Source organism: Mchenga conophoros, linkage group LG19, assembly GCF_057382185.1.
Source record: "Mchenga conophoros isolate Kocher_MC1m ecotype Shallow Benthic linkage group LG19, M_conophoros_male_GT1.1, whole genome shotgun sequence".
NCBI classification, from domain to species: Eukaryota; Metazoa; Chordata; class Actinopteri; order Cichliformes; family Cichlidae; genus Mchenga; species Mchenga conophoros.
Genome location: NC_140544.1, coordinates 23,748,764 through 23,760,113, shown reverse-complemented (window position 1 = coordinate 23,760,113; position 11,350 = coordinate 23,748,764). Strand labels below are relative to the sequence as shown.

At 43.2% G+C, this 11,350-nt stretch overlaps 2 protein-coding genes across 2 annotated transcripts; one reads left to right on the top strand and one right to left on the bottom strand.

Moving 5' to 3' along the window:
• The first annotated feature begins 212 nt into the window (after positions 1–212).
• On the top strand, positions 213–5,056 carry col10a1a (collagen, type X, alpha 1a). Its single transcript, XM_085257521.1, has 3 exons — positions 213–320; positions 672–789; positions 2,571–5,056. The coding sequence occupies exons 2-3, from the start codon at positions 687–689 to the stop codon at positions 4,409–4,411; spliced, it is 1,944 nt and encodes a 647-aa protein (XP_085113647.1). The 5' UTR covers positions 213–320; positions 672–686; the 3' UTR covers positions 4,412–5,056.
• Positions 5,057–8,001: 2,945 nt separating this feature from the next.
• On the bottom strand, positions 8,002–11,015 carry marcksb (myristoylated alanine-rich protein kinase C substrate b). The gene is made up of 2 exons (XM_085257730.1): positions 10,638–11,015; positions 8,002–9,593 (listed from the first exon to the last, which is right to left on the bottom strand). The coding sequence occupies exons 1-2, from the start codon at positions 10,731–10,733 to the stop codon at positions 9,033–9,035; spliced, it is 657 nt and encodes a 218-aa protein (XP_085113856.1). The 5' UTR covers positions 10,734–11,015; the 3' UTR covers positions 8,002–9,032.
• Positions 11,016–11,350: the final 335 nt, after the last annotated feature.

The following is an 11,350-nucleotide window of genomic DNA, read 5'->3' as shown; positions in this document are numbered from 1 at the left end:
TGTTTTATAGTTCAGGAGAAGACAGAAATAAGTGATAATCATGTGTCTGGATATTCAAGACATGGAGGAACCCTGATGTGACATGCCCGCTTTGGGCAGATCTTTCTGCTAATTACAGCCTAGCTGGAGGAGGGAGGTACTTGAGTGGTGGGGGCTTTTTTTTTTTTTTTTTAATGATGCGCAGGGTAGATATGGTATAAATACCCACATCATTGTACTGGAGGGCAGCATATCCTCAGTTGTGCTCCTACCCTAAGGATATACAGCAGCACCGGGAGCTCACTGGTGCTGAGGAGTTTGGTTCTTCTCGTTGGATGCTGGTATGTGAAATTTCCTCTCTATCTCTAGGGGAGTGCTGTCAACATCTAGGCTTTGTGTGGGCCTTCAGTCATTCCTGTGACTGGTTGGAGAAAAATAGAGCAACTTCTGCTGCCTTTTACCTTCATTTGTAATACATGAGCCTGAAGTGTGGAAATAGAAAATTGTGCTTTCTGTTCTTATTTGTTGTCTAGTATTGTTTCTGTAAGAAAGATTAAAGCATGTTCTTGTACCAGAAAAGTTTTCAGGCTCTCTAAAATTCACACTAATACAAACACTAAAGCTTGATGGCACTTTTTATACCTTGAAAACAGATGTACTGACTTTCTTCTTCTTCTCCTCCTCCATTGCAGGTTTGACCTTGCAAGATGGACATACGTGTAGCGACCATCCTCCTCCTTGTGGTGGCCTCTGCAGCAGCCCACGGAAAGGGTTACGTAGTGAGGAAGGTGATGCCTGTGAAGAGCCATGGTAAGAATACGCATCATTTCGCCCTGTGTTCAATCAGTTTGTGAGCTTCACGAACAGCCTATCAACTTTATGGGAGATCTTCTTCCATAAAGTTGGTCTTATTTGAGCAACACTGTATGGCAGGATTTCCTTACCTTCAGTGAGGGGGATAGCTATTTTGACCAATAGAGGTACCGTAAGCAGCCTGACAGATGATAGGCACAGCTGCACTTTACTTTGAAAGCTGAACTCCACCTTGCTCTGGGCCAGTGTTGCTCTCTGATTGGCTACAACAGGTTGCATGCCTCTCCAATGAGGCCGGAAATTGCAGGTTATTTGCACGAAGCAGAGCTTGCAGGTTTTTGTTTTCCTCTAAATCACCAGATTAAATCTCCCTCTGTAGTTTTTGTAGCATTTCCTGTATATTTGTATCCTTATATTCACCCAAAGCGCTAGCTCCGTAGTGTAGTGGTTTAAACATTCCCCAAACAAGCAAAAGATCCCTGGAGGAGACAAAAAAAAATCCTGTTAAGAAGGGAATCGAACAGGCGGAGCTTTTCTCTGTGGCGACCCCTTATGACTAAGTGAGCCGAGTTATTCACATTAGCAACAGTTTTATTACTTTATTTTATTCTATTTTGCGCACGTTTCACAGGAAGGCACTTTAATTCTGTTTACAATCTGGCAGAGTTATTCGCTCTATTTGTTAAGCAAGCGATTTATTTAATTGTTAACATGAGTTACGTTTGATTTTCTTTTCTTTTTATTATTTTGCCAAACACAAAAAGAGAGGTTGTGTGTTTCCCAAACGCAGTGCAAAATGTGAAGTGTCGCTTTTGTGTCATCAGCTCATTGCTGTTTCTATTTGAGAAAGTAGCTGTTATGGGGTTATTTTTAGTTTCACACTGACAATTAAAGTCCAGTCACCCAGCAGTGTGGTTTGTTTGGGTGCGCCTGTTTAACGCAAAAGTAGAAACATCTGTTTGGCTTTATCCAAACTAAATCAGAATAAGCCAAGGAGTGAGCCTTTTACACTCAAACCCATGTGACCACATTAAGGCAGCAAATAAAAAAGAGCTCCCTCTTATTTTGCTTGAGTAGCTCCTAAACAAATCATAAGGCTCTCATTAAAATCTGAAACCTGTACTTTGTATTAAAAATAGTCATTCAGCAGGTTACATGCAGCCATATTTCTTTACGTTATGCTTTTTCTGTATTAAAATTAATTATTAGAATAATACTAAACATGCATCTGTTTATAAGGGGTTGCTTCAAAATAAAATATGCATGTAACATCTTATAATATCTGTACATCAATAGGTGAGTTGTATGTGGGCGTATCTCACAAGTTAGACCATTGCTTCATTAGAGTTAAACATGCCCCGCCTTCTGGATCAATTAGTCGATCATGTTTCAGCCATTTTAAAAAATGAAGAACATTATGTAGAGAGGTTTTCTTAAAAGCTAAAATTCAGCTCATATTTGATTGCTGAAAGTCATATTGCTTGTGAACGCTGCAAAACTGATGCACACTCAAACACACTAAGCACTGAGAGCTGGCCAGAACATCCATGACCCAGCACTTGTCCCTTGAATGGGATGCAGTCAGAGTTACTGAACATCCTAAACAGACCCTAATTTGAAATAAGTGGTTGAATTTTATGCACAGACTTAAGGTATCCTGAACATACACACAGAGATTTCTTTCACTTTGTTACTTTGTGTCCATTTTTGTTTTTTGTTTTTGTTTTTTTGTTGTTTGCTAATGGAACTAATGATGGTTTCTCTTTAACTCTTCACAGTGGTGTCAGTGGCAGGTGAGCCTGGTCCTCCAGGTGAGCCAGGCCCCGAGGGACCTTCTGGCCCTCCTGGCCCACCAGGTGAAAATGGTGTAGGCTATGCTGGACCTCAAGGACCTTCCGGACCCCCTGGATCTCCTGGCCGCTCCATTGCTGGTAAACCTGGATCTCCAGGTGGTCCTGGCAAACCTGGCAGGCCTGGAGACTCTGGTGAGAAGGGAGATACTGGAGCCACTGGCCCTCAAGGACCTAGGGGAGTCCCTGGATCACCAGGAAGCCCTGGACCTGCTGGCCTCTCTGCTACTGGCAAGCCTGGACCATCAGGTCTTCCTGGAGCAATGGGACCTAGAGGAGAGCCTGGTCTGAAAGGACATCCAGGTATCCCTGGACTGCCAGGTTCTAAGGGTGATAGAGGGGTGGGAGCACCTGGACCTCAGGGTGAGACAGGACCTGAAGGGCCTATGGGTCCACCTGGAGCTACAGGTTCATCTGGAGTTGGAAAGCCAGGAAAACCAGGTTCCCCAGGTGAGCCAGGAAAATCAGGTAGCCCAGGTAGCGATGGTGCCCCTGGTCCCATGGGACCTCAGGGACCTAAAGGACACACCGGTGCCCCAGGTGTTGGTATTCCAGGTAAACCAGGTGAGAATGGTGCCCCCGGTCTGCCTGGTCCAAGTGGCCCTAAAGGCAACCAGGGACCTACTGGATCCACTGGTGCCCCTGGAGTGCCTGGATATGGAAAGCCAGGTGCAAATGGAGAGAAAGGAGAAAGGGGAGCTACAGGTAGCACTGGTGCTACAGGCCCAAAGGGTGAGCAAGGTCCAACTGGATATACTGGTGCTACTGGTGCAACTGGCCCAACTGGTCCTACTGGACCTCAGGGTGAAAGAGGTTTCACAGGTGCACCTGGTGCTGTTGGCCCTAAAGGTGACACAGGAGCAACTGGTCCTCAGGGACCTAAGGGAAACAAGGGAGATCAGGGAGCACAGGGTTTCCAAGGTAAGCAGGGTTACCCAGGACCAGCTGGTCCTGCTGGGGCCAGAGGGGAAACTGGACCCACAGGTGAAAAAGGAAATGGAGGTGCCCCAGGTACCCCAGGAGCCCCAGGTATCCCAGGCCCTGCTGGACCCAAAGGTCATCCTGGTCGCCCAGGTGAGCAAGGTCCCTCTGGATCAGATGGTGCACCAGGTTCAAGAGGACCTACTGGGCCTCAAGGTCCCGCTGGTGCTCCAGGCCTCAAGGGACACCCAGGTCTCCCTGGTGCCCCTGGCCCCGCTGGTTTGGCTGCTAAGGGTCTCACTGGACCTGAGGGTCCTCCTGGTCAACCTGGTGAGCCCGGCTCTGATGGAGAACCTGGCCCAGCTGGCCCTCCTGGTCCCCCTGGCCCTCCAGGTGAGGTTGCATTTGAGAAGGGCAAGGGCATGGAAGTGAGCGAGATTATGGTGAAGTCCCCCATGTCTGCTTTCACTGCAGCTCTGACCACCCCCTACCCTCCTGCTGGCAGCCCCATTAAATTTGACCACATAGTGTATAATGCTGAGAATCACTATGACCCTGAGTCAGGCATTTTCACTTGCCAGGTTCCTGGAGTGTACTTCTTCTCTTATAGCATCCATGTCAATGGAGCTCATGCCCTGGTGGCTCTGTACAAGAATGGCCAGCCTGTTATGTTCACTTATGATGAGTACAACAAGGGTTTCCTTGACCAGATGTCTGGTAGTGCTGTCCTCTTGCTCGATGAGCAGGATACAGTTTACGTCCAGATCCCTGACGATGAGGCCAATGGCGTCTTTGCTGCAGAGAATGTCCACTGCTCTTTCTCTGGGTTCCTCATCGCTTCAACGTGATACGTTGATTCAGTAGTTTCCGAAAGCCAACCAACTAAATTTGCCATTTCTCAAACTAAACTCCCTGTTCGTTTTTCCTCAACCTAACAGACAGGCAGTTCACCATTTTTGAGAAATAGTTGCATCTCGACTTGAAAACTACAAGAAATAGGTGCTTAGAAGAAGGAAAACTAATTTATGAACACAGGTGATCAGGGGTGGGGTAAGCAATCCACAATGTTACCAGTGAGATTTTAATGGAGACAGCATGTGAAATTGAGATGTTAAACTGTGTTATGTCCTGACTTTTTCTTTTCCATTCTGTTCCTTTTACTGACTTCAACTGGTGACTCTTAATTTAGTGTTTGTCTGCTTTTGTTTGTTTTTATACAACCTTGTTTTTTTTTTTCTTTCAGTTTTTTTGTTTGGGTTACCAATAATCTTATTAAAAGTACCCTAATACTTTTTTCTGTGCAACCTGTTGTACTAAATGTGACTTGAATATATTGTGAAATGGTAATGGTCAAATTGACCGTTATGACGAAATAAGTCACCAAAATGCTGTCATGGAAACACAAACTGTTTTAACAGCAACATCGTTGTATCCCTGGACATACATTGTGTCATGTAAACCATAATGACCAAAATAAATGATGTCTTAATGAATGTTCTGTATCAGAAGTTTTTTTTTTATTTAGCAGCTCATTTAATTTGAAAACTAAAAAAGAACTCAGTTAGAGGCACATAAAACAACACAAAAACTGCTTAAGAAGACACACAGTCATAAGAGTCAACTCACTTTGAGTATTTTGTGAGCACTGGTTGAGTTCTGTAAAAAAATAAAACCCTAATCCAATTTAGTTTTCCTGCAGATTCATAAATTAAAACAAGAAATCAAGTTATAATTGTGATCTGTGACAGGTTCAACACAAGATTAAGTTATTGTGAAAAAATACAAAAGTAATTTAATATAAATATTATTAATACTAAAGTTACCTAAGATGAAGCATCTTAAGTCAGCAACATGCATTCATCTACTTAATGGAAGCTTATTCCAGCTGACTACCACAGAAAGGCGGGGCGTACCATGGACAGGTATGCCCACAGAGACACAGGGATAAGATGAACAATCCACAGCGAGGCTCTAATCACCCAGCAGGTTCAAACCAAGCACTGGACTACCATGCCATTATTTGTTAGTAACAAGACGTTTTAATTTTAAGCACTCATATGGGTTTTGTAAGCAAAATTTTGGCTGACAAATGTGAACTATAAAATGGATCTTCCTACCAACGTTACTGTTGGACTTACTGTCCTCAGTGTAATGTAACTTATATAATTATATATAATGTACATAATGATGTATTTCTATTCATTTGTGGTCATTTTGTTAAATGTATCACCATAAATTGGTATCCTGTGCACAGTATTAACTACATGCAGCACTGTGCAAAAGCCGCCCCTCATTTCTCTATATTTTGCTGAGAAAATGGGAAATAGGTGCAGCAGACATGTGCAAACATACATGGATATACAGTTTATAAGGGGAAAACAGAGTTTGAACATTTCTAACAAGCTTAAAAGTCAATATATGGTATGACCACCTTTATTCTTCAACACAGTCTTAACTCTTAGGCAATAATAGTAATTATTATTATGTAAGACCAACCATTGCTAATTTAGTCTACCCTTGAAGTTGAGATTCTCTCACAAATTTGCCATTGATCATATCAATTTAACCAGCTTGTAGTCAGTATATGTGTTTAAAAAGTGCTTAAAATTCACACATACTTCAGTGCAGTACATGGTCCTAAACAGAGGCTAAAATAGATTAAATAAAAAATCTCTCTCCACATGATGGCTACCAGTTGCCTGCTTGGCAGCCAAAGTTTACAAAGGCTACTCTACCATGCAAGCCTCAATATGAGAGTGCTGAATATAGTTTGGGTGTGGAATGAGGGACAGGGATGGTCCTTTGGCAGGGAGGCAGCTGTTTGATCTCGCTTGGGGGAAAGAGCGTGACAGTGGTTAGGTGAGGGGCCCAAGGGAAAGAAAAGAGAGGAAGCTGGCTGAAGTAAACTGCTGGGGATTGCCATCTGAGGGTACTTCCATTTGGAGATGGCCTGTGGTTGTTGCAATGAGGTGGGACAGCGCAGATGGAGAGCTGCCTCTGGCTGACTCCACAAGCCGCACTCTAAAATTATCTGCTGAGACTACGAAGAATAATTTACTTTGATATATTTTTGTTAGTAGGTTCACCTTGTATGTCTATCTATACAGTTGTGCATCTGTTTGGAAAGAAAGAAGCAACGCAAAGAGGAACCAGATGTTCTTGAGTAGGATGCAGAGAGATGTGTGTATGGCAGCATGTGAGGAACACTGGGTGTTACAAGAAGCAGCACGTCTCTCAACAACCTGACCAAAATGGACAAGCAGTTTAAGAAGCAGAAATAGAAGTATTATGTGTAAAACACACTCTTTTTGCGGTGGCCAGAGCTACGGTGTCCAAGGTTAGAGTGGGTGCAAAGGAAATAGAGGGTTTGAAATGTGCACGGGTAGAGCTGTGTGCTGCCAAAAAAACACCCTGCAGGAGTGTTTTGCTTTCTCCTCCACTCTTAAAAACATTCTGGTGTTTATGGGGTTTCATGGAAGGAATCTCGCACAGGCATCAATTCAGTCTATGCTGTTTGCGAAAGACACTAAACCTCCAGACGTCGTAAAAATGTTTGTTTCAAACACTATCATTTATGGTCCAAAACCAGAAACTCTGAGTTCGGATGCAACGCCACTGACCCTGAATCATGTGGCACAATTATGTTGTGTAGTTCCTTCATTGGTAAATCACTAAAAATACTATTGGGCAGCAATCATATCTCACTTTAGGTTCACTCCAGATTAAGTTTGTTTTAGGGAAAGAAATGTGCCTGTCTTAAACGCAACAAGGTCCTCAAAGGCCAACTTCACCAGCTAATTTATCATTACTTTTGCTCTAATTTAGTAAATGAGGTGAATATTTAAATAAGTGACCGTCGCCTCTTCATTACAAGGACTGCAGTTTTCTTCTAACATCTTGGAGTATTACCTCAAAGACTTTTGTCAAATTTAGTTTATGTTGATGTTGTGTAATGTATGTATGGTCGGAAGGGTAAGATGGCACTGGCAAAAGGTCAGCAGCCTTAACCTAATTTCCTTCGGGTCAACCTTCAGGATCAATAAAGTTTTATTGAACTGAGTTGAATTGAAAATCATTCCCCTCAAGGCTTCTAAAAGTAGGATAGGGGGCAGATCTAGACCCCTCTCCTGAGGAACTAGCTTACAGTTTGGATTTAGCAGACAAATACTTAGAATCCTAAATACAACTCATTGCATTAACAAAAAAGAAAAAAAAAAAAAAAAGCCTTCTGTATGTGTGAAATCTTTCAGTGCACCACACGATGGTGCTGTGAAACAAAGAATCTGTATATCTGTGGCTACAGCAGCCGACCTCAGCTCTGAATACCAGTCTAAACTCTCCCACTCTCTCTCCAGATTTATGATGGGTATTATAAAAGGGCAGCAGTGGTGTTTTTATGCTTTTTAAACATAAATAAAGGAGCTCAAGAGTGCCAATCCACATTTTGTTGCTTTATTCTTCAGCAGTACTCACATATAATAAACTGAACACCTTAATACCAGTTTGCAGATATTGTTACATTTCATGTTGAATAAGGTGAGTTTCATATACAAAACAAAAAGAGAAAAAAACCAAAAAAAAAACCCCAATGCTGTTTAAAGACAGTACCCCCAACCACAGATTTATGTGCTTTCTTGTGTAGATTTTTAGGTATTGTAGGCATTGTAGTCATCACAGCTTGATGCGAAACTTGCTTAAAACATCTCCCAATTTTATTCAATCTTACAAATGGTGAAAAAACAAGAAAACTTCATTTACAATGGGTAATCTGTTAAAAACTTCAGTCATTTAGGTACATCTCAGTCATAAAACCAGTAATATCAAAGTCTATACAACGTGCATTACTACAGAGTTTGGAAACAGTGGAATCTAATGGAAAGTGATGAGCACCTACTGTTTTAACAGTTGACTAAATCTAGTTCATTCAGGAATGGTTTGTGTTCACAGGAGTGTTGAGCTTCAAGAGTTGTAAACAACTGTGCACTGCAATGACAACATTTAAGACTTGGACTTTCCCTTTAAATACCACAATGTGTCAGATCTTGCAGACACAGCTTTAGCTGCTACATCCAATTGCCCAGCACCAAACACTTTTGATTAAATATGTGTCAAATTCAGCAACGTGTTGACAGTCACGGTTTCATGTAGAAAAGAAAAAAAAAAAAAAAAAAAAAAATAGGGGGAAAAAAAAAGTAAAATATTCCCACTCACATTTGCACTCTCACACTCACCCATATCACAAATGCAAGCACCAATAAGCAGTGAGGAAGCAGCACACTCTCCATTACACCTCCTGTCCATCACTGCCAGGGACATTGCAGTTATGGATGAGATGGTTGCAGAGTAGTAAACAAACACTAAAGCAAAAAAAACAAAAACAAAAAAAAATCCCTGGTTTTAGACAAAGTCCTCGCATTCCTTCAGATGGGCTACATTGTCTCCTTCATTCTGTTGTCTGGTTCAGCAGGATTACTCGGCGGCAGCAGCGGCTTCTGGACTGGCTGCCGTTTCTGGCTCAGTAGGTGAAGCTTCAGCTGGCTTTTCCTCTCCTGCGGTTTCCTCTGCCTTCCCCTCCTCGGCCTTTGGCTCCTCAGCTGCAGCTTCCTTGGCTTCCTCGCCGGCCTCATCTGGCTTGGCCTCTTCAGTAGGTGCCTCAGATGTCGCCTTCTCCCCTTCGGCTGGTTCTGCTGCTGCTCCCGCACCGTCCTCTGTCGCCTCTTCGGACTCTTTCTTGGTCTTCTTGAAAGAGAAGCCACTGAGCTTGAAGGACGGTTTCTTGAAAGAGAAACGCTTTTTCTTCTGCTTGCCATCCTCGCTAGTAGACGGAGTGCCTTCCTCAGGTTTGGCAGAAGCTTCTCCATTTGTGGCGGCAGGCTCCTTCTCTCCACTGGCTTCGGCACCCTCTACCTTTTCACCTTCTTCTTTTGGTGCCTCCTCAGTAGGAGTGCTTCCATTGGCCTGCACTTCGGCTTTGTTGACTTCCTCTGTAGCAGGAGAGGTATCCCCATTGGTCTTGGCATGGCCATTTTCCTGGAAGAAAACAGAATAAAAATGAAATTACTGAACATGCACTTATTTAAGTTCATTAGGTCAAACACACTCATAAGTGTGTGCAGGGCTATCCCCTGCAAAGCCTGGTGTCCTGTGATATTTAATTATACTCACAGACTAGCAGTAACCAATAAGAAAAAGCTCCTTAAACTGCAACAACATCTGTTACCAGGAGAGTGACGACAGATCTGTGGCTTACAGCAGTAGGCTAGTTGCTTAGACGGTAGTACAACCGGGATCCACGAGGTGGCGTTCAGATTGAAGCCAGTGGAAACAACATAGGAATTCGCAACCCCCCCCCCCCATCATCTCATCCCTTCCTTTAAATGCCCCGTGTAGTCCACCAATGTGCACCATTTTTAAAAATTTCATGCACTTAGCTCATCCTACTCTTTTCTGCTTTTTATAGTTTGCGGATTCTGCGGCCCGTGTCTGCAACAAAAAAAAGAAAGAAAAAAAAAAACCGTGGCTCATTTCGTCAATCTGGCAACAAAGGCGTGGTACCGTTTTTTAAAATGGCCATGCCACATTGAGAGCGGCCACAAACCCCTGCTGCACACATTTCAACCAAATGAATAAGCACAGGCGCAATGTTTAGACACAGGAGCCGCAGAACAGCTGCGATTATTTTACAAACAATTTAAAAAGAAAACGATTTTTAAATAATTCTGCGATCATCACTCACTGGAATAGTTGTGCAGCAACATTCAGGCATTTTTTTTGTAGGATGAATTAAAAAAATATATACATTTGTGTATCAATTTAAATGATTTCACTTAAAAGTTTTAATATATAGTTTAAATGCGTTAGAGAAAATAACCTGAAACTGTGCATTTGCCGGTGAAAAACGTGCAGGCCTACATGTGGCCACTTTCCCTGAAAGCCGGTGAGCGTGGAGATGCGCTACAGGGAACATTGAGCACACCATTGACGCAACACATTGCTAAATTGAGGCAAAATTCCGCGTGCGCAATTAAGATCTGAATCATTCTTTTCAACAACAAAAAAAGCCCACAAAACTACCTGTCCGTTCGTTTTTGCTGCAACGGCTGCACCTTCTGCTGGCTGTTCCACGGCGGCTTCCTCTTTTCCAGCGGTTTTGGAGATTTGTGCTCCCATGCTTTTGTTCCAACAAAGGGACCCAACCGATGAAATGAATGAACAAAGACCGCAAGCTTCCTCCCCAGAAAAATCAAGTCAAAAGTCGACTCCCCCTTCTGCAACCGAGGAATCAGCACGGAATCACGATGACCACAAAGGGACGTGCGAGCGCTTGCACAAGGAAAAAGTAGCTAAGGTGCGAAAGACGCGAATTCTTTCGATTTTTTTTCCCCGAACGGAGTTCCTTAATGGAGAAATTGGCCCCGCCGCAAATGAGATGCGGAGTACAACGCCCAAGTCCGCTGATGAATGGGCAATGGGGCTATGACGACAAAGCAATCCGGTCTCCACCAATCAAAAGTCCGAAATCCCAAAGAGTGGGGAGGTCATGGAGTGGCTGGCGGGGAGGAGGGGGGGCACGGACAATAGGAGAGACACAACAACATGGCTTACAACTTGTTTTTTCTTTTCTTTTCTTTTCCCAGAAACTTGATGTTCCATGTTTTGGTTTATATTGAGCATAAGGTTTAGATTAGACATATCTGATGATTCTCCCCTGGAAAAGTGCAAAATATTTGCTTGCACATAAACATGGCCACTGATTTGCACTGAAAAACGTCTGTTCTCTGTACCGG